Here is a 22,106-nt window from a genome sequence, read left to right as displayed (position 1 = left end):
CCACCAAAGCTGTTTTCTGCTTCCTGAGCTGGTGCTTTAAGATACCAAACTCTGACAAAAGCACCACTCTGTTGCTCAAGTTTTGAAAACTAATTGCACCTCATTTGCCTGATCTAAATTAGGAGCCTAGTTAATGCACCACCTAGCCTCTACTGACTGGACTCGGATGGAAACCTGAAGCCATGCTGCTTAGAGTAGGTGAAGTTGGGCCTGAACAGGAGCAAATCCCTTGGCATTTGAAGATCCAAATGGGACTTAGCTGACAAGCTGTGGCCTTCTTCCAGAATGAGGCAGCTGCATCAGGGGGTGCTGCAGACAACTATTTTGGATTTAAGCACGCAGAACAGGTATTCGTGCTATCCAACTTGATGGTTATCTAAGACAAGTGTTCTGAATTTCTCACCTAGAGATGCTTCGTTATCTTGCTAACAAAGAACAGAAAGATAAAACTATTCAAAAGACCAAAGTGCAAAACTGCTAGGCACTAGGTACTTTCTTCTTTACCCTGACTCTAAGTCAAAAACAAGAAGTGCTGCTAATCAATAGAAGTTCAAACAGAGTTAAGAATACTGTTAAAGGAGGATGATTTAAGGTAAGGAATTCTAGATGCCAATCCTGCACAGAAGCAGGCTCATTTTTATCCGTTCCCTTTCCAATGTCACCTGCCTCAAGTGACTGTATGCTTGTAACAAAAGAGCATGGAACAACACCGCTGGGTCAGTTGTAACAGTCTGGACTGAGCTATTGCTTCATGCTGACAAAAGCAAATCCTACAGGGAAAGCAGGGAGGCAAAAGCAGCAGAGTAGAAAGATAGATCAACATGCTTCAGCTACTGGAACTCTTGAAAAAGTACAGTATTAGGTCAGAACAAAGGTCGATTTTGTTTTTATTCTTTCTGACAAGACACCAGGAGCAAATATGAAACTGTAAAATGCATATGAATAAAACATTCCTAGACTGTTAATATCTCTGTATATTTTACAGTTAGAGGTAGTCAGTAACTTAAGATATTTCTGAATGGAAACTGTATTTAAACTAACATTTTAAGTATCATATTCAACATATAAGCCTAATCCTTTTGACCCTATGACCCTGAAAAAGTCTCATAGCATTGAGTTCTATTACTACATTACACAGCATAATGAAATAAAAGTTTGAAACTTGCTGCCTTATCATTTAATTGAAATCTTAATTCTTATAAGCTATCAAAGATTTCCAAATCCGCATCACAGACAACATCAAACTGGTTCTCTGTCACATTTTAGTTTTCTATCTTTTTTAAAAACACCGTCGAACATGGTATTGGAGAAGACAACAAACCCTGATTTTAAGTAGTGGCATAATACTTTTGTTTCTTTTGCTTTCGATTTTTTAAATTTTATTTTATTTTTACTGCCATTGAACCCCAACCTAGCATTTGCAGAGAAGCATGCTGGCAGCAAGACTTTCTTCCTTAGCAGAGTTTAGAACTTCTCAGTCTTCATTATTCTACACATGATGAAGTGATTTGCATTTATTAACGCTAAGTTACACCTGGCACTTCAGTACTTGCTATTCAGTATCAAGAGATCTTTCCAAAATTCAGTAAAGGAAGCTTCAAACTGAATATATAGTACTTTCATTAGAAAGTAAGTCTTTGGATTACCGAGTCCAAGACCTTCCTATGTATAAAGCCCAGTATTTCTCCCCATTCTGTGGTGTGAGTAGTTCATACAGAATTATCTTTTACATTACCTTGTTCTTGCTTCTGAACTCTGGTGAGAGTAGCAACAGAAGACCCCAGAATTACCTCCTGAAAGTGACTGTTTTATATTAGCTTGGGGCTGGTGGTGTGTGCTTTGCACCCAGTTATATATCTGAAAGTTAATTGGTATTAATTATGAATATGTAATGGTGTATTTGAATTTACATTTTCCGTACTTGGAAGAAAACCAAGATCCGATGAGCAACAGGAAGAGCTGAAAACAGAAATAGAGGCCAGCCGATCTCTTCTTCCAACTGTAAAAGTGTGAATGTGATTTATATTGTGCCTCCTAAAAATGAAAAGTTTGACCACACCAGGTAGTCAATATAAAAGGATTACCACCATCACCATGTGTCTGTGGTTTTGGGAGCGATCACTGCTGCAAGGCTTTGTACAGTTTTCCTAATGTGTCTATGAGGCTTTTTAGGAGAACACGGCTAGAACACTACAGAGATTTAAGGACAGAGACACTATTTAAGAGATCTGAACAGCTTTAGGCACAAGCCAGGTGCCAACATGCTTTGCTTCGAGACTATGACAATTCAAAGTATACATGAAAACTGACTTCTAAGCACACAGGAAACTCTGTGCCTTTTGGATTTTGCCAGCAGGTTCAGATGCCTGAGAACACAGAACTGTAAGCCATGTTAGATACAAATATATTTAAAATCCTGTGCATAACTATATTTACTGTAGTCAGGAGAAACAGTGCAGTATAAGCCCTTATTACAGCAAGAGACTTACGATATCAGATCAGAGCATATTAGAACATATGCACATTCCCATTTTTAACAATACGGCCATTCTCATTTTTAATGCAAGAACAACAGAACTATCAACCTTAGTATTTTTTCAAGTACGTTTCAAGACTGAACTAATCACCACATCACTTTTAACTTGCATCTCCTATGAAGTCTATATTGTATACAAGCTATATAGTACTATGAAATGTACAGCAAGTTACTAAATGTGTGCATAAGACAGAAGATCAACATCTTAATATCCTTTTGGGAATCAGATAGATGTATTGTTAGTCTAAAATGATTTCACAGACCAAGCTGATATGACAGTAATTTATTACATTACGCATGAAGAATTAAAAGACTAGTACAATGCTTAAGGCTGAAATTCAACCCTATGCAGAAGAACTAGTACACGATTCATATACTACTGAAGTACTACTAAAGCACTGCTTCCAAACAGGCAATAAACAGAGCACTACATAAACCATCAGTGATGTTAACAGTGATCCTAAGAGGAACTCCTTTCAGGAAAAAAAAATAAAAATGGGAAATTCTCTTACAAAAGATTTCACTCCAACGGTCTGGGTCTAGATACTAAATGCAAGAAGCATTGTCCCTGATAATTTTCTGGATGTAAGTGTAGAAACACATCTCTCAAGTTCTCTTAAGAAACTGCCTTGAAAGGTGAAGTTTTGAGAGAGAGAGATATCAGAAGATCAGAGGTTCAGAGGGCAGGGTAGAACTACAACGTGATTTTCATTAAGTGTCTTCAACACCAAGACAAAACCTGTATTACACTTTGTAAAGTGCTACAAAGTTATCTGTACACTATATATACCATATATGCATATAAAACAGTATTATTTCAATCACTAAGTTCTTCCTCATCACTGAAATAAGCACTTTTCTTAATCCGTGGACGTTTTGAATCATCTGAAATTGAAGATTCCCCTGCAGTCTGCGTCCATCTTTGCTGTTCTTCCTCAATTTTTGCTTGCTACAATGAAAGAAGGAAAAGTATTAGCTAGGATTAAGAACAATTACAAATAATAATGCTAATTATTAATGTGTATTGAATTATTTAATAAGTTAAAGAATTCAAAGGGTTTGTTTTCATTTGCAGATAAACTGTGTGATGAGAAATGTTTTTTAGTGCATTTGAAGTAGTTCTCACATGCAAACAGTAAGTTTTTGGCACCAATGCAGGCCACATGACTACCTTCTATTTTCAAAGAGGGCTTTCCCATGGCAGACTTACAGAACTATAGAGCAACTGAGATCTGAAGCAAAGAATGCATCATGTTTTAAACTGACATTCCTGAATCAGCTTTGTTCCACTAAAAAGTCTTCTACCTGTTGTCTTTTGCAGTCATTCATTCAGGGAATGAATGTCTTCAGGGATGTAAGAGTTATTCAACTAAAGGTTTAAATAGATGCTTCCTATTTCTACTGGGAAACATACTATCCCAGTTAAAAATATCGGGATGACAAGAGAAATGGAAATGTTTCCTGGCTTGTTTACATTTATAGGTTTTACTACTGGAATTTTCTGGGGGTGGAGGAGGATAATTCTGCATATTTGCATCATTTTTTTTGACTACGTAATGTGTAAGTTTTGCACTCATCACAATCATATTTAGAAGAAAGTTATCTTAAAAACTTTTGAGCGTTTCTAGGGAAGCCAGGGCACACAAGGGACAGCTGAGGACCAGGGAGCCAAGAAACCTGAACAGCAGGTCAGGCTTGCTCTATGCAGTACAGCAAAAGCCTCTAAAGAATTATTAAAGATAGCAATACAGCTGTCAGACTATTAAAAAAAAATTGCATTAAATATATTTTGAGAGGTCTATTAGAGACTGAGATGGACTGTATTAGGCAAAGGAAATGCTCCAGAAATAAATGTTGTTTCAGGATATTCAGTGAACGACGGCAGAGGATGTACGTTGTTATTTATATATTACTTTTTCTGGCTGCTCAGTTAACAGAGTAAAGACGGATTTGTGGACCAAAAACATATTAGAGCATCACAGCAGTGATGACAGGAAACTAACTAAACAGCAAGGGAGCTTGAAGGAAAGAAAAAACTGCTATGCACAAACAATGCAATAGTGAAACGGGGCAGGGGGCAAGAGAAAAAAAAGGACCACTGAACATGCCTGCAATACGAAGGAACCGGCTATAGTCAACAACTACTGCCAGGCAAGAGCGCCCCGAGTGCAACAGAGCAGAGAGACCTACAGGTGTATCTCAGAGCTTTTGAAAAGCAGCTAAAAAGGAAGTAGAGTTGCATTTAGATAGTAATGAATAATAACTATGCAATGCTTCAATTTTGTACCTGAAAAGCTATGGCTTGGCTGAGGCTATCTAGGGCAGGGTCTTCGCCTTCCTCTTCGCTTTCTTCTTCCTCCTCACTTCATTGTGCAGAGAGAGAGAAGAATACATAGATCTTTAAGTGTTCATTATGAAAAAGCTTCCTAAAAGGGGTAGTGACATGTAAATAAATATACATACATTTCTTCTGGCTCAACTATTTTCTTTCTCTTCTTCTTTTCTTTTTTTTTTGGTGGCTCCCGCTCTCCTAGCATATTTTTAGGACAAGCATAACTTAAGTGTCCTGCTTCCTTTGAGAAAAAGAAATATTGCTTAACAGAAACCATTACAAACAACTGTATGTTAAAACCTATCATGAAGAAAGTTAATGTAAGACAGTTCACGGGGAAAAAAATGGAAGCAATTAGTAAGATAAATTAGCACACAGAAGACAAACTCTTCTCTATAAGCTTGCCATAGAAACGAAGAGATCGGTGGTGATATGCATGTTTAACTGCAAATTGAGAAAAAGCTATAAGCAAAGTAGATTTACTTTGGTTGTTGCAATAGCTGAATACACTAACTACAGTACGGTTTATGTTCAAGACGATTTAAACCTCAGCATTAACAGTTTAAGAAACAGGAAAGAATCAACATTTTTGTTCTAAAAATGTGTTATGAATATAAATCAAGTTTGTATTTGACACTGAATACTATCCAAATCTCAATCTCCTATGTTACTATGTTCAGGAAAAGTAAGGAACTGCCTAAAACTTAGAACACACTTCTGTACAAAAACAGTTGTTTCCAATATTTATTTTACTTCCAAAGATATAGAAAAAGCAGATATTTTGATGCAAAGGTTAGGGCGTTTTCCTTCTCAAACAGATTTATACGGATACTCAGAACTGTCTGCTCATCAGTATGTTACATGCATTTACATGGACATATTTCCCCCCACATCTAAAATGCCAAATAAAAGACAAAAGGGGTACTACCATTCCTGAAAATGGTACAACTGCTACGCAAGTTGGTAATAGCAACAGAAAAAAATTAATTTAACAGCACAGGCAGGATTAACAATGGCCAAATGGAATATCAAGCTAAGAATCTGTGCTGGTTTTGGCTGGGGTAGAGTTAATTTTCTTCATAGTAGTATGGAGCTACTGAAAACAGTATTGAGAATTCAGGGATGTTTTAATTATTGCTGAGCAGTGCTTACACAGAGTCAAGGCGCTTTCTGCTCCTCACACTATCCTGCCAGCAATTAGACTGAGGGTACACAAGAAGCCGGGAGGAGGCACAGCTGGGACAGCTGACCCCTACTGACCAAAGGGATATCCCAGACCATATGACATCATGCTCAGCAACAAAACGGGGGAATTTGGCGGGGTGGTGGCGGTGTTATCAGTCAGTTAGTGGTGAGCGATTTTTTTCATTTGCGTCATCTGTCTTTCTTGGGTTTTATTTCCCTCTCTGTTATTTTCCTTTTCATTACTTTTTTTTAATTACAATTATTACTATTTTATTTCAATTACTAAACTCTTATTATCTCAACCCAGCAGTTTTCTCCCTTTTACCCTTCCAATTCTCTTCCCTTGCATCCCACTTCAGGGGGAGCGAGCAAGCAAGCAGCTGTGTGATCCTTAGTTTCTGGCTGGGGTTAAGCCAAAACACTCAAAAGATGTAAAATATTAGTTCAATCTTGGTTTTACTCACCCCACATTCGTAACACTTAGACTTATCAAAGTAGTTACGCCTGCGAATGAATTCTGCTGCTCTTCCATTATCAATGGCAATACTTGCTTTTATTACTCTTCCAAACAACTACAGCAAATTGGAAAAAAAAGGTAAGTATTTTGGGACTTACCCCCAACCCTCCTGCCATGACAACTTTCCAGTTTACCTGTTTGTTATTAAGTGCCCGAGAACAGTTTTGTGCAGATTCTTTATCCAAAAACAAAATAAAGGCGACTCCTTTGCTCTTCCTGGTGTCTTTGTCTTTCATAATAGTAACTCTGAAAACATATAACCACATTACTGATACACTAAAATTACTTCAGAGACATTTCTTTCTTAAAATCTCAGTGGGATCTTAGCTTTGTTATACAGCAAATGGAATAAGTATATTTAATAACAGAAAGACTCACTAAACAGAAATCCAAAGGACAGCTAACCTGGCCATGTGCTTACACATAGAGTGGAGATGATCTAAAAAAAAAAAAAAAAAAGTATGCGGGGTCTTTCTGGGGCTAGTGTCATTCTTTATTCCCTTGAATGACCTGAAGAACAGAAAACATACTCTAGGTTTGCAGACAACTTAACTGGAGGGAACTACAAATGCTGGAGGTAAAATGAAAATTCAGGACCAATCTTACCATTATTACCATTGCTGAAAAACATAAGTGTGTTCAACTGCATCCAAACTAAGAAACTATCTTCATATAGGACTAACCACTAAACAGATTAATGATAGGAAACAGTAAGTATATGCAGTATTGTTCTACAAATATCTCCAGCTGAAATCCAAGCAGAACATGGATGCATGTGCTATTTTACATGACATAAGAAGTTAAATCTTCAATCTAATATTGGAATTAACAGCTCCAGTAACATATCAAGAAATTCAAGACAGATCTAGGCCCAGTCAAAGGAACAAAGAAAAAGAATGATAAGAGGTAAAGGTGGAGGGAGGGAGGAACCCACACTAACTCAATTCTTTTAATGTCAGTTGTATTTAGTCCTTAAAAAAACCCCACATGTCTGCATGTACATAAAAGTACATGTTAAAAAGTAGGGAATAAACTCGTCCCTGTGTCTACCATGGGCAGAACAAGGTTCAGCCATAAGGCAAGCCAAAATTGTAAGTTGGAATAGGCCAGTTAAAAAAACAAACCACAAATTCTACTTCGATGCAGAAGACCTACGAGAGAACCTGTATAAGTAACAGATGACCTACACAGCAAAAACTGTATAAAATAAAAGCTCAGCAAAGAAAGCTCAAGTTTCCCCCAAATACAGGCACAGAAAGAGAGATTAGAACAGGTTTTCCACCAAAGCCTCTTGGACAATAACGTGTCCAACTGGATGCATTGAGTTGAAGTGTCAATAAAACTGATTTTAGAATGATTGTACTAATTCTTTTACCTAGTCACTCTTCCAAAAGTTCCAATGGAATCCTAATATGACTGTCAGGCTTCTAATTGGGATACTGAATGTACCAGTTAATAACACAAGCACAGAAAGAAGTGTGACAAATTTTTTAAAAGTCAGCAACTTCTTGGAGCCCTAGAAAGTTTGATTTCTCACTGAACAAACCGAACTGACTGAACAAATGAACTATCATAATAGTCAGGATATATTGTGCTGAGAAACGCAGTGCTGAAGAAGAGTCAGCATGATTTTGCTGAGTCAAGACACACCTCAAAAAAAAAAAAAGTTTATGAAAGCTTATTTACATTAAGTTAAACCTGACCGAGATGGCATGGCAAAACTTTCTGCAAAGTGTTTTAAAGTCCCTGGACAAAGATTACAAAAATCAAGCTAATATTTCAAAAGATTTTTCTAGGGAATTAATAACCAGCTCCAGATAGAAAAACTGATCCTTGTTAGCCTCAGTTTCACAGTGAAATGAGAATACCAGTAGAACCCCACAGTATCTGCACTGTTTATAGTCGGGTCAGCTTGTAAAGGCGTGAACAGGAAACAAGTTTTGCTAGATAGAAGAAAAAAAATCATGGTAGTATTTTACACATGGTATTCTGTGACTCTTTGCATTTGGTTTAGCTTCTGGCAGTGACTGGACAAAATGGCAGGAAAAACTATGTATCAGTAAGTGAATTTTTTGCAAAACAATATATAGATGGGGAAAACAGTAATTGCACAGACAGAATTGCAAGTTCTAAATTAGCTACTTTCACACAGAATGCAGCACAGGATTTCTTCTGCACTGGCATCTGATTTTTTCTGTTGTCTATGACTACAAAAGAAAAGCAAATAAAATGCTAGAAACTTTTACAGAGGAAAAAAAGAAGAGACAACACTGCTACGACACATTTTAAATAAACAAAGCATCATACAGCCAACACTTCATACAATTCCCATTCTCCTATCAAAGAAGTTCAAAAACCAAGACATTAAGAGACCCCTACCCCCAAACACACAAAATATATGTATATTACCAAATGATAGCAGGGAGGTCAGAAGAGTCAAGTTTATGGAGGACAAGCCCCTCGATGTGTTAACACCAGTGTTACTACAACTTTTGCTCAGGAAATTTCTAAATCGGTAGTTCAGCAATCAACTGCTGGAAACAATAGAGACTGTAGGTGCTTAGTTGTATTGGTAACTGCATGTCTGCGCAGAACCCTACATAAAGGTTTTCCTCTCAGTCAATTTAAAAAATATTTTTTTTAAAAACTGCAGTTTGGCTTTTCCTGCTATTTGTCACCTGAAACACACTCCTGAGACTTCAAATTTAGCTCTGTATCTCAGATTATTACAGCAGCTACTAGAAGTTAAGAGTAGCTATTTGCTGGTGTAGGGTTAAAAACTGAAGCATTGAGTCTTGTTATTCTGACCAGTTAGAAAACTAAAGAAACAAAACACAACAGCAAATTCCTTACTGTGGCATTTGTTTCTATCATTTGAACAGAAGCAGGTATTCACAGGTATTGTTCATGAATATTCAAACACTAAAAGCCATTACTATGCAGCCTTACATCTCATCTTAAATGTAACACTAAGCAATCACAATAGCAAGTCCTTCTGGAACCACAAATAGAGGAATCATACATTGCAGTTGGGGGAAATGTCTGTGGGAATTGTGACACCTAGTTCATATAAGTAGAAGCTCCCACTTTTACACTTATCAACTTGTGTCCCAGGTGGTGTTCAGGAGAAGGGGAACAACACTTACCAGGAGAATATTATTTCAGCTATTTCAGAGAAAAGATGATCGGTATATAACAACATTCCACTTGCTCTTAAGAACCAGTTAATAAAACCTATACACAACACAAATATTCTTACATTACGTGTGTAACTGCAAGAACTTCCAGTTGTTAAAATCAATCTATACTTTATTAAAAACGAACAGGACCTTCAATACAGTTCTAAATTCATACTGAAATTATAAAAAGCGTAAGACTTTCAAGTGAAGCAAAGACATTAAACATTTAAAATGAAAGCTACAAAAACAGCAGGCCATATCAGGTCACTTACTTGACAACTTTCCCATACTTTGAAAATATCTGAAATATAAAATAAAATAAAAAGATTTAGCAATAAACAATTGCACTTCATTAGTAATAAATTTATCATGACAAATTTTTCTAAGTAAAAGATATAGATCAGGATTATATTTACGCTCAAAATTGTTGTCAACGAGTTTAATCTGAACAATGCAGTTCTTAAAAACTTACCCTGTACAGATCGTTGTTTGTCAAAGCAAAGGGTAAATTGGACACATACACCGTGCTTTTGCTTGGTGCCAACCCACCACTCATTTTTCTGATGAAAGAAGAGAGAAGAGTTAAACTGTAGTCAGATAAATCCATTAAAAAAGTTGCAAGATTTTTTTTAAGTTGTTTTTCAAACCTAGCCCAGACAGTCATGATAAAGTTCCAGGAAAGCACAGCTTTCATTTCCCTTTCAACATTTTACATGAAATTAGGTTTGCCTTCACGTGCTACAGAAGACATACATTCCTTCTTCCTTCCCTGGATCCAAAGCAGATTTTTGCTGTATGCAAATCAATTTCTAAGTCATGAAAAAACAGACAAGATAGTGTACTTAAAATAAACCTCTGTTGATTTGTGCAGTAAAGAAAGGCTTAGGACCAGAAAGAAGCAAGTAATGTCCACTTATTAAACATTATGGCCAATATGTGAAATTATTAACCTTTGTTCAAGTACCTGCATGACCTGATTCTTTATACATATTTCAGTTCAGCTGCATCCAACACAAATTAAATCACGATTGTTTTGGGGGTAGGGGGTGGGGCTGGAGAAGCTTCCCTAACACAGAGTCCTAATTATCGGTGGGGCAGGGAGGGGAGCTACTATATTGACTTTGAAATATATCTAAGATGCTAAAGGAGCAAGCATTTCCTCTTGCATTTATTGCTCAAGCTGTCAAGCTTCTACACTGCTGTGGACCTGCAAGTGTCCAGAGCTGATCATGGACAGCACCTCCCCTAGAGACGCTCCCCCACCTCCTCCTGATTAAGAAGCTCTGTACTCACAGGAACCAGGGAAACCTCAAAGCCAGGTTCATTTCCAATCTCTTTTAAGCCCTTGGAACTAAGTATGTCTGGAAACAATGAATCAATTCAAAACCACTATTATAACTGCATACACATCATCTAATACTAGGTGAAGAGTAGAGCAACTGAACTAACTTGAAAAAGAACAGTCTATGTTTTTCTTCATGTTTGGATGTTTCCCAAAATTTTAAGTCGTGCTAAAGTCTGTGCAAAACACTTCTTCCCTTTGATCCACTGTGTAGCCGTGGCTCAGTCCAAGAGCTAAGCCAGTAAAATTTAAGATCAGAATAAAGCACAGCCCTTATGAGAGGGCACACCAAACAGTAAAACAAAACTGCTCCCTACACAGTCCAATTACTACCTCCCTATCCAGTTTCCTGCAGCCTTATTCCTGCCTCTTGGCACCTCTAGCTGATTGCTAACTGCCAATCAAGCCATTTCTTCAGCAAGACCACCTCATTTAAAAAATGCAGACAAATGCTGATAAAGAGATAAAAGAAACTGCAGTATTAAAAAAACCCCAACATCTGTCATAGTACACAGTTTCTTAGGGGACTTTTCGGGTAGTGAGTCTGAACAGATTGCTTGGCCAAGTGCCAATGAAGTAACTAATATCACACTCTAATCCGGCTGTGGTTATTTTCTGGCATTTCATGATTCAGTCATCTGAAGACTTGATATTCCCAGTAGACACTGATTATCCAAGTGTTTTGCTTCTCCTTCCTGACATGCTTACTGTATCACAATTCATTTGAGTGGCAGTTTCCAAGTGATTGAATTTTGAGGTTTTCCATGTTCAGAGACTGGTTTTTGGCACAAGCAGAAATGGCAACATAAAGGTTAAGCAAATGAAAACAGAATAAATCTGCAATAAAGCCCACACATTGCATCTGGTGTTACGCAGACTGGATTAATTATCCCGAATTCCTTGCTGCTTGGCATCAGCATCCTTGACAGGGCTAACCAGACTGACTTGGCAACATGCCACGCGAATAGATGGCCCGAAGTGCAGTTATCCAGATGTACAGTGGATACAAAGGACTCTGTAAGAGCTGCCTTAGCTCTGCATTATGGTGTGCTGCCAGTGCTAATATATTAGAACAGCAAAGGAGAAAACAGCACACGGCTACAGATCGCAATTTAACTCTGCCTAAAAGACAAGAGAAGCTAGAGCACCTTGTAACAAGAGGCCAAGCAGATGAACACACACCAGGGAGAACTGCATGACTGGAGAGCAGTCAGCTTGTTCCACACCACCACAGTGCAAACCTCCAGAGAGAAGGTGATGTGTCATGTGAAGATCACTAGAGGCCTAATAGCTCAGTTGATAGGAGATGATTAATGAATAAAAGCTACAGAAGTGCCATTTTCAGCTGCATGCTACTTTTTCCAGAAGCAAGCTGAAAGAGTTGCAGCCTGGAGCGCTGGCTGCCATACAGCTGAGATTGAGCTTTGTTTCTAGTTCCCTGGACAAACTTGAGCAAAACAGCTTTGCTGCTCCAACTGCCCCAAGAGTCTTAGCTATTTGTATTGTTAGGACTATTGTGCCTGGATTTCTTACTTTTAATGTCTGCCTTGCCAGACAGGCACAATTTTAATAAAAGAGGAAGTACAGTAACTGTAAGGCTGTCACTATGCTCATGTTCAAGATCACAGAGGTTCAGATTTACCACTCCAGGAAAAAATATTTCCCCATATCTGCAGGAAAACTTCCTCTTCCAAATACTAAGGGGTCATTGGGATGGTTTATAAATATCTTATTTAAGCCAGCAGATACTGACAGGTTTGCATAATGTCAGCATTTGGGTCATTCCTCTATCTACTTAAAAGTCTGGTCATCCTTACTAAGTCTTCTGCAGGACATTAAAAAACAAAGCTTGAGCAAGTTAGAATGCAGATTTCTGGTTACCTGTTGCGAATACAGTGGTATAAATGCAATTTTAGATCCAGCTACTAGCACAATTCTTCCCACACTATAAACCTTAACAAAACATCAAATGTCAATTTTCACTTTGATATAACCAATCTGTTAGTCTTTTTCTTTTTTTCTAAACCACCACAAAGCCCCTGGGGGATTACCAATGCCAATACCATATGAACAATAGCTTTCTCCCCCCCCTGCCCCTTCATTTATGGATACCAACCTTGCCACATCAGCTTCACATTTATTGGTCTGACATTTTCTAGTTGTGCGTGTGTGTAAAAAATGACAGTTCCAGCTTTAAGCTAACTCTCCAGATGAGACATATCTCATCCAGAGGCTCATCATTACAAGGCTCAGAGTCCTTCACAGAACTGTCTGATACAAGTTTAACATTTTCATCCCGTTCTTTCCTCTTGATCACCAGTCTCTATGCTCTATAGATTTTCACTTCACAGGCTGACAAAAAAAAACCAAAACAAAACCCACCCACCCCCTCCCCCCTCAAAAAAAACCCCCAACAACAACATTTGAGCTTTCTACTTGGTGCAGGGGTCTCAACCGAGATTCACGTACAAGCTGACTTCTATACCGTGCTAGAGGTCTCCAACAAATCAAAACCATTTCTGTTTAATATTGAATACTTTTACGGGGCTTCCCTGATCTTCAAAGTATTATCGTGGTTACTTAGCTGTAAAGCATCAGCTGGAGCCTGTAAATTACCTCCGTGGGGCTGAACACAACTCCCATTAATGTAATAGCCTCTCTGTAATATTAACGCCTTCTTCATTTATCATTTTCACATATTAACTTTCAGGATGGAGTTGTCTCCCATTACGATGACTTCTTGAATTCAATCTTTTTCGTCTTTTCTAACAACTTGAACTAAAAGAAGCCATTCCTTGACAAGAGACATCTGTCAGTATTAAGTCTCCTGTAAAATATATTTGGTACACAAGTATGTTTTCCTTGAATCCAATGTGCTTAGTGTGGCATCTATCACTCATGTTGAGAAGACCGATTAATTTCAGTAACTGGCTTTTCTACAATGTTCTAGAACATATGAGGGCACCACCAAAATAGTTCAGATGCCTCTGAAGCATCAAGTGGAGTCTGAATGTACTGATACTTTCATAACTTAACATCAACATCTTAACTCAAGCACGAAGTTCTGTGTCTGTTTTTAAGTGCACAGTAGCAAGGTCAGTTTTGTGATTTAATCATTTACAGCATGTGTAAATGACCTGTGAGTTACTCAAGACGGGCTCACTCAGGCCAACCAATTTGAGTTCTTCTATCTTGATCCTTGAAACACCCTATTTTATTTCTGACTTAACGGTATCAACAGAGTTTAGACCCAAATCAACAAACCATTAGTTGTGGTGGGAGATTGGCTCAAGCTTATAATCTGTAGTAGAGGAAACCGAACTCATGTTCTCCTTGGTCCCAGACATGGGTACTAACCACTTGCTAGCCTGCACAAGGGGCCTGTAAAAAGTTGTCAGAGCATGTTCTGTTTTATCTCTATGTAGTCAATTAAATAGTTCAAGGCAAATATTAATCAGGATCAGATATTGGTAAATAAAGTTGGTGCTATCAGCAGAAAGAGTACAAGAATCTTTCAATCCGCCAAAGCCAAAGATGTATACAAAGGACTCGGGGCTTGAATCAAACTACTCCCATATACTAATGTTACTACAAAACCTTCGGGACGGTAAGGTTGGGCTCCCAGACCACCAGCGGGGCTACGTTAACAGCTTTAACGCCAGTTTCTTTTAAAAGGGATTTCCAGCGTAGTCAAGATGTGAGAAGAGCTGCTCGGCTGCACCGCACCTGGCCTCACCTCGAGCTTCACCCAGGAGAGGCAGACCCAGGTAACTCACCTGGCGACGGCCCTTCCTCCTAACCCCCGCCGAGCCAAGCGATTCCATCTCAGAGCTCACTATGTGCAAACCGACATCGAGGCGAGAGAACTACAGGCTCCTCAGAAACCCCCGCACGTCGCACCGAAGCCGAGGGCTGTCGGTAACGTCACGCTGCGCCCCCCCCCCGCAGCGCGGCCCCCGCCCGCTCCTTCCTTCGCTCTGCCCAGCTGCCGCCCGAAGCCAAACCGCGGCTTCCCCGGCACCGGAGCCCCTCCTACACACACAAAACCCAGAAGCGAGGCGAGCAGCCGCCCCAGGTGCGAACCAGCGCTCCTGCCGCCCGCGGCGCCCCCGCTCCGGCCGCCACCGAACCGTGGCGGCGGGGCGGGGCGGAGCGGACCCACCCCCACACCTGCTCCCGGGCCTACTCCCCCACCCCTGCCCCGTAGCGGCCTAGCCAGCCGCCCCGGCCTACCCGTCACGGCAGGACTCAGCCCGCGCGGGCTCCCATGGCGCGACGCGATCGCGGCATCCGCGCAGGCCCCGGCAGGACGCGACACACCGCTCCCGCGGCGCCGCCCCAGCCGCCCTCCCGGCACGGCGGCGCTCTGCTGCCGACGCGCGGCGGCCCGCACCGTTCCCGGCCAATAGGCGGTGGCAATGGTGGGAGGAGGGCGGGCGTTTCCGCTGACGTCTGCGGAGCGCCGGAAGCGGCGGGAGGAGGCTCGGCGCTGGCCCGGGGAGCTGCGTGCCGCGCCGCGGGAGCGAGAGGGGGAGGCGGGTGAGTGGTGGGGGCTGCCCTCCCCCCACTGGCACTTCGTCCTGTCAGAGGCGATCGCGTGGCCCTCCGCTTCGGCCCGCGGGCGGCGGGTTTCCGCTCGGCTGCCTTGCGCGGCGGCTGGCGTTGCGGGGCGCCTGGGGGCCTGCCTTCCCCTCCAGCCGCGCCTCGCCCTGCTTGCGAGGGGCCGCCCTGTGCTCGGAGGGTCGCGCCAGCGTCTGTGAGGCCCGTCCTGAGAGACGGCACCCGGGGCGGGGGGGGCTTCGGAAGCGGCTTCCCAGTGCCTGCACCTGCGGGGAGCCCCTGTCGTGGGGCGGGACCCTTGGCTTACCCGGGTTTCTCAGAAGCTGGGGTGAATGGAAGTGGCGGGACAGGAGGACTGGGCAGGGTTGTCTCTGGGCAGGCGGCTGCGGCGGCAGCACCGAGGGTGGCTTCTGCAAACTTTGTCTTTTAATCCTTTTTAAAACCCATGCGCGTCAGAATATTTTGATTTTCAGTTTAATCTGTGTTTTTGTTTTGAAAGGAAGGATGCTCCTACTTGTGCATACTTCTGAGAATTATTTCAGACTTTAATAATTGGTAATGAATCTTTAAAGACTGTATAAATCCCATTGTAAAAACTTTCTGTGAGGTGTCTTGTGGGTATGATGGTGCAGCATCAGTATCCTTGTGTTTGTAGAGGGATGAGTAAGACGCGTGTAATTTAGCTGATTTCCTCCAAAGTACTAGAATTAATATTCTTGTTTAGCTTAACAATAGTGTGTCCCGGAATATACGTGAAGTTATTAGTATTCAAATGCTTTTAAGTCTGTTTTCCATGGTTCTTTGTTCTCACTCATACTCCTTAAGTATTCTGTGTACATGCATTAGTTTTCACGCATAGTTTTGTAATAATTTTTTATCTCAGGTGTCTGGGACTTAAAGGGAACAAAGACTTTGTCAGAAATACACAAAAAGATGTAGAAACCCATAGAACCTGTACAGGCAATGAATAGAGTTTGATACAGTAGCTTCCCTGGATGAAATATTCAGTTGGTTGGTACTTTAAAGTGTAAATATTGAAAGCATTGCAGTTTTGACCCATTATGACAACAGTACAGTGAGCTGATGTATTTTGTTGTCAAAATGTTTGTGCTGCAAGATGGAAAGTCACAGTGGAGGCAGTGATCCATACAGTTGTTTGCATTGACACTGCTAGTGTAGCAGCCCCATCACAGCCTGGTCTTAGAATCATGGCATTGATGCTGATGAAGGACAGGACGTTGGTAACTGCAGGTGTTCAGGCAAAGATAAGTGCTAATATATCAGTCATTGTATTAATATAGCCCTCAATGTGTTGCCTCCATTCCTGTTGCTGCGATATATTAAAATGATGTGGTAAGAAAACTGAACCGGTGAGATTGTAAATCCTCATGAGAATACTGCTGTTGTGAATAATTTTATTCAGCTTATACATTTCTAGCTTTTTTCCCTTTTGAGGTGGGAGTTAATTTGACTTTTATGGTCAGATCTCTTTTAAATAATATTTTTTCCTTTTTTTTTTTTTTGATTTTAAGTCAAAATTATTGTGAACAGGTCAGGAAGGATTGGAAGAAAGCCTTTTCCTTCAGGTTATTTGGTATATGGGTTGAATATGGCTTCACTCATAGCAGTCATGCTTCTATTTCTTTTGAAAATCTTATAGTCTAATATTTGTTGTTAGGAAGAGACAGATTCTCTTTGAATCCTTGTTTTTTCTTCAATGCCTCCCTTGCAGTATTTTATGTACTGTTATGATGGATTTTTCCTTCTGCTTTTACACTTCTGTTTTTTCGTCTTACCAGTAGAGGACTATGTTTGGTGTTATCTGCCTGTTCCAAGTATGGGGGCAGGAGAAGAAAGTTACTTTTTTTTTTTTTTTTTTTTTTTACCCCAAACTCAGTTTTATCTGTTTTGCCTTGTCTAGGTAAGACATACTGGGATATCTTTGAAGCACTATGAAACAGAGCAAGGTGTTAAAAAGATTGGTCAGGATGAGTTTGGTACAATGCTCTGGGTGATGCTCTGTTTGTGTTGAGAAAGGAATGTACTCTGAATAATTAGAAAAGGTTCCACTGACAATGTTAAAGGAATATACTCTGAATAATTAGAAAAGATAAGGTGGGCATCTGAAGGAGGTAAAGGGGACCACAGTCAGGAAATCGTTGAACAAAGAAAGTTGAAAGGTTTACTCCACCTAGATCCCACCTATTATGAACAGAATGATTAGGTGTCAAAATCAAATGAATATGTATGTAAGATGTTGTAACCTCTTATGAAAACTATAAAATACCTAACTTTTCACTGAAAACTTTGGAGCTAGTTTATCCGGTGCGAACTGGCTAGCTCCCCAACGTTGCATGAAATAAATACCTTTGCTGCTTAAAGACAAAATTCGTCTCTGAGCAGTTACTCTGTGCTGTTTTGGCATCAACTATCAAATACGGATTCTAATGGTTGGAAGGAAGAGTGGTGTTTTCTGTTTGTCTTTATGTCCTCAAAGCAGAACTGTTGCAAAGTTGGCCATGATATTTCTAGTGTTACAATTCTCTAAGCATCTCTTCTAGGTCTTACTCATACAAAAGTGTCTTAAGTTTTTTGTGGGTTTTTTTGAGAGTTTTCCAAAGCAGAGGAGAGACAGAATTGGCTGACACTTGTCAATCTCTGCCATTTGTCAAAGTAACAGTGTAAAACCAGATATATCCCAGTAGCATCAGAGATACTGCAGCTGCTTGCCTCTGCATTTACAGCACTGGCTTGTTTTTGTGCTTTGTTCACGTATGGCAAGATGTAGCCGTTTAGATTAGAAAGCTGTATGTTTTTGAAACAAAAAGGTAGATTCTGCTGAAGGTTGATGGCACATGCTGGAAAATTGTGAATCCTGGAGAGGTAGATATTTCTAGCTGTGATGAAAATGTATGTCTCAAGTGTGTGCAAACAGACAAGAATGGTGTACATAATCCTGTGGAATACTGGAGTGCTTTCATATCAGGGATTATTTTTTTTTAGCATACATTATTCAGAAAGAAAAAGAATAAGAAATTAATGACTGATAAGGAGAACCCAGTTGTGCAAAAAATCTAAAGTTTAAGTGACCTAAGGGCTTGAGGATGAAGCCCTTTTTGTATTGCATCAGTTATACTAGCATAGAGCAAGGCATAGTGCTGTGATAATCGGAGCAAAGCCATTGTTGGCAGCTGGCCACAGTGGAGCAGCTTGTACTCCATTAATAGAATGGCTTTTGCATGTGCTGGAGTGTCATTATTTGACAAAATTAAGACCTTGTTTTGGGGAAAACAGTCACCTCTGATCAAAAGTAGGAAGAAGTTGTTTAATACAGCAAGTGATTACATGTTATGATATTAAAGAAATATTAACTACTTTTGCTGTATATACTAATAGAAAATAGTCAATATGAGTGACAGTGGTGGTAGGTGTGAAACAAAAACAGATTATTTTTTTAAATCTTTTTAGAATAACTGTACAGAGAGAATAGATGCATCTAAACAGAGTGTAGTAAACTTGAGGTCTGATTTCTTGAATCCTTGTTAATAGAATCTTCTCATATTGATCCAAAGAGTTTAGTTTTTTCATGGTTGTTACTAAAGCTGATAACTTTAGGTCACATCATGTAAGAAATGGGATTTGTTTTCTGTAGTAACAGATGAAATGTGCTCAAGGTGCTGCAAAATGCATTTTCCTCCCTTTAAATGTTTAGGTTGTTTGATCGTCCCCCATCCCGTCCCCTTTTTTTGGGGGGGGTGGGGTGTCTTCTGGTATTTTCAGGTGCATCCTTACTTTCTCTCCTTGGTCCCAGCTCAAATTTGCCCATTTAGTCTACTATATAAATTTGGTCTCCTCTTAACTTATTTTCCTTACCAGCATTTTAAGCAATGTACTTGATAGTTGACTCTAACTTTCTTAATTTCATTCCTCTAAATGCAAAGTATTCTAATTTCTGAGATTGTATTTTTTTGTTCAGCCTGTTGACTTTTGTGATAGTGTATCTCGGCTTATTTTCCAGCTTATGTTTTTGTTTTGTCAAAGTACTGGTGATAATCCGTACTAGTTTCAGTGAGATCCATCAACAGTGATAAAAATAGGAGTGTTTTTATCAGCCTTGCTGCCTGACAGTGTAACAGAGTGTGTGTTGGGAGAGGGGTCCGCCGGAGTCAAGAAATTACTCCATATGAGTTATGCATCTTGCTCATCTTTATTGGCTTCTAACACTTCTTATATAGCCTCAATACACAAGCATGTTCCCAAAGTAAACATATAATTGGTTATTAGCCCCTAAGTGTGCACTGCTCTCACACCACTAATTATCATGATTAGAACAAGCATTCTATCCATGCAGCTATTTGCGTTAGCTATGTTTTAGCCTTGCGGTTTGCTACTCCCTTTATTCCCATTCCGCTCCCTATCTCCCTTGGCCTTGCACCTGTCTTCCCTAACAGCTGCAGCTTGTTACAGCCATGGCCTGTTAGTACAACAAAGTTACTTAGTCTCAGGATTCAAGAATAGATCAAGGCCACTTTCTTGTTAACTTCAGCACAATTCTAATTACAGGCCTATTCTAATTCCAGGCCTGGATTGTGCAGATCTTTAGGGATTCTATGGCCACGCTTCTGCAGCCATTCTTCTACAAGTGTGTACGTGAATGTCAGTGTCTGCTGCCAGTAATGTGTGTTGGCATGTTGGAGGTGGTTTGACTGACAGCAGCATGATGTGCATGCAAGCTTGCACTTAGCTTCAGTGGCACTTACCTGAAACGTGTTGCTTTTTGAGCATTCTGTTCAGTTAACAATTTCATTAACTGCTGCAGACAGCAGGGCATGGACACTGCTGTGTCAAAATGCAAAAACACCTACTTGAGTATCTCATCTGAATCCAGCTTCTTATATTTGCTGTTGGTCTAAAAACTGAGCGAGGCTTGCCATCAGGTACCAAAGTCTGTGTGTGCGTGAGGAGTGGATGGGCAGGGATGGGAGCAGGTGCCATGGGATGCTCAGGTGCTCTCCATCTGTGGGCAGGTATGGACAGAAGGAATGGTCTGCCTTGGGGCATGAGGGTCTAGATGCAAAACTTGATAAAGAGCCCATTATGCTGTTCCAGTGTGATAATTTTGTCATGCCTCATCTAATTCTGTCCCTTCCAGTACATGTGAAACACAGGAGTATTCAGGTACTGTTCTAGGTACAAAGAAAAGGTTTGTGGGGACAGTTTGGAGCAGATAGAGCACTCTCCCAGTGAAGTGGGAAGGAGGGCACAGTGTTGGCCTAAGAACAGTTAATGCATGTGTAGCCTCCGGTGTGATTTTTTAAGGCTTTAGCAAAAGTCCCCGAAGTAAGAGAATGAAGAAAAGTTGAGGCAGTTACTGTGAAACTGCCAGGAAGGTGCTTCTGATGGATATACATGACTAACAAATATGAGCAATGGTTTCAGAATTAGCAACTGTTACATGGAATGCACTAGAGAGGGCTATAGACCCTCTAGCTCTTGTTCTTACCAAAACCAGGACCAGCCAAACTGTTGGTTTAGTCTGCTTTTGGTTTATAATCTCGAGCTAGATTGATATGGAATGTTTCTTGTTGTGGAATGTACTTACGATCTGTTATAAAATGCAACAGTGTTTTAAGAAGATGCTGTGGTTCGTTTGTACCAGTGGTAGTGTCGAAATCTCTGAACATAAAGACCTACCAAAGGAAAAGCATTTGTTAAATCAAACTTTTCATTAACTTCTCATCATATCCAACTGAGTCTTACTTTTCTCTACTTAATGAATTTGAAAGACAGTTAAATAAATCTAATTTAAGGGACTATATTAAATATTTGTCTGACTGTTTTTAAGAAAGCACTTACAGTAGTTTCCAAAAGCTTTTGCTAACACACAGAAGAAAAACTGAGACTTGAGATAGTAAGAGATGATAAAAGGGAAAGAGGGCTCTGGAATTTATTAGGAAAGTGCTGTATCTGTACTAGTTTGTCGCAGGAAGTTTTTTGATACTGTGAATTCAGCTGAGTCGTTCTTATTCTTTCTTAATTGAAGGTAGTGAGTTACTCTGTACTAATTCAGACAGATTATGGGGACAATCAGTCGAAAGACAGATTTTTAAGGGTCTGGTTTACTTGAAAGAAAAAAGGTACATATGAATATATATGCATTTTTTGCTAACTTCCATTTCTTCCCTTTTTTGTAGGTAACCGAATGGATCTTCAGAAGCAGACTTGCTAAAACTGACAGAAAAGTAAGTATGTGAGTGTTCATTATTTTTCACAGAAGTATTTATCTGACATAGTGCTGTGCTGTTTGTAGTTAGTAAACCCTTTTTTCATGTTGATTCTTTATACCGATAATATTTTTATATAGCCTCATAAGCCTATTTCCAGTTCAGTTTTTTTATTTTGTGAAAGTAGATACAATGTTATGTATTTCTTCTTCTGAATACGTCCCACTGTTT

General features: G+C 39.9%; 2 protein-coding genes across 8 annotated transcripts in view; one reads left to right on the top strand and one right to left on the bottom strand.

The window, feature by feature from the left end:
- Positions 1 to 2,804: 2,804 nt before the first annotated feature.
- ZCRB1 (zinc finger CCHC-type and RNA binding motif containing 1) lies at positions 2,805 to 15,470 on the bottom strand. Of its 4 annotated transcripts, XM_056338896.1 has the most exons (9): positions 15,325 to 15,465; positions 10,222 to 10,309; positions 10,022 to 10,050; positions 6,976 to 7,009; positions 6,705 to 6,816; positions 6,518 to 6,625; positions 5,000 to 5,109; positions 4,824 to 4,899; positions 2,805 to 3,485 (listed from the first exon to the last, which is right to left on the bottom strand). In XM_056338896.1, the coding sequence occupies exons 3-9, from the start codon at positions 10,035 to 10,037 to the stop codon at positions 3,354 to 3,356; spliced, it is 588 nt and encodes a 195-aa protein (XP_056194871.1). In that variant the 5' UTR covers positions 10,038 to 10,050; positions 10,222 to 10,309; positions 15,325 to 15,465; the 3' UTR covers positions 2,805 to 3,353. The 4 variants fall into 4 exon arrangements, with proteins under 4 accessions (XP_056194871.1, XP_056194870.1, XP_056194872.1 ...); XM_056338895.1 differs by lacking the exon at positions 6,976 to 7,009 and having other exon boundaries at positions 15,325 to 15,469; XM_056338897.1 differs by lacking the exons at positions 6,518 to 6,625; positions 6,976 to 7,009 and having other exon boundaries at positions 15,325 to 15,470.
- A 44-nt stretch (positions 15,471 to 15,514) lies between these two features.
- The window catches only part of PPHLN1 (periphilin 1), a 70,505-nt gene continuing 63,913 nt past the window's right edge, over positions 15,515 to 22,106 (top strand). For all 4 annotated transcript variants that reach the window (XM_056338893.1, XM_056338894.1, XM_056338892.1 and 1 more), the window contains exons 1-2: positions 15,515 to 15,630; positions 21,846 to 21,893. In XM_056338893.1, the coding sequence (XP_056194868.1) occupies position 21,893 (1 nt within the window). In that variant the 5' untranslated portion in view covers positions 15,515 to 15,630; positions 21,846 to 21,892. The remainder of the gene's footprint in view (positions 15,631 to 21,845; positions 21,894 to 22,106) is intronic.

Source organism: Falco biarmicus, chromosome 5 (genome assembly GCF_023638135.1).
Source record: "Falco biarmicus isolate bFalBia1 chromosome 5, bFalBia1.pri, whole genome shotgun sequence".
Lineage (NCBI taxonomy): Eukaryota > Metazoa > Chordata > Aves > Falconiformes > Falconidae > Falco > Falco biarmicus.
The sequence above is the reverse complement of the archived record's forward strand: the minus strand, read 5'-3'. Positions and strand labels throughout refer to the sequence as shown.

Coding starts and splice junctions, on each gene's coding strand:
- ZCRB1 (XM_056338895.1), bottom strand. CDS start 10,305: ATGAGTGGTGGGTTGGCACCAAGCAAAAGCACGGTGTATGTGTCCAAT. Junction 10,051..10,221: donor CAAACAACGATCTGTACAGG/GTAAGTTTTTAA, acceptor TTTATATTTCAG/ATATTTTCAAAGTATGGGAA. Junction 6,626..6,704: donor GGGCACTTAATAACAAACAG/GTAAACTGGAAA, acceptor AATTTGCTGTAG/TTGTTTGGAAGAGTAATAAA.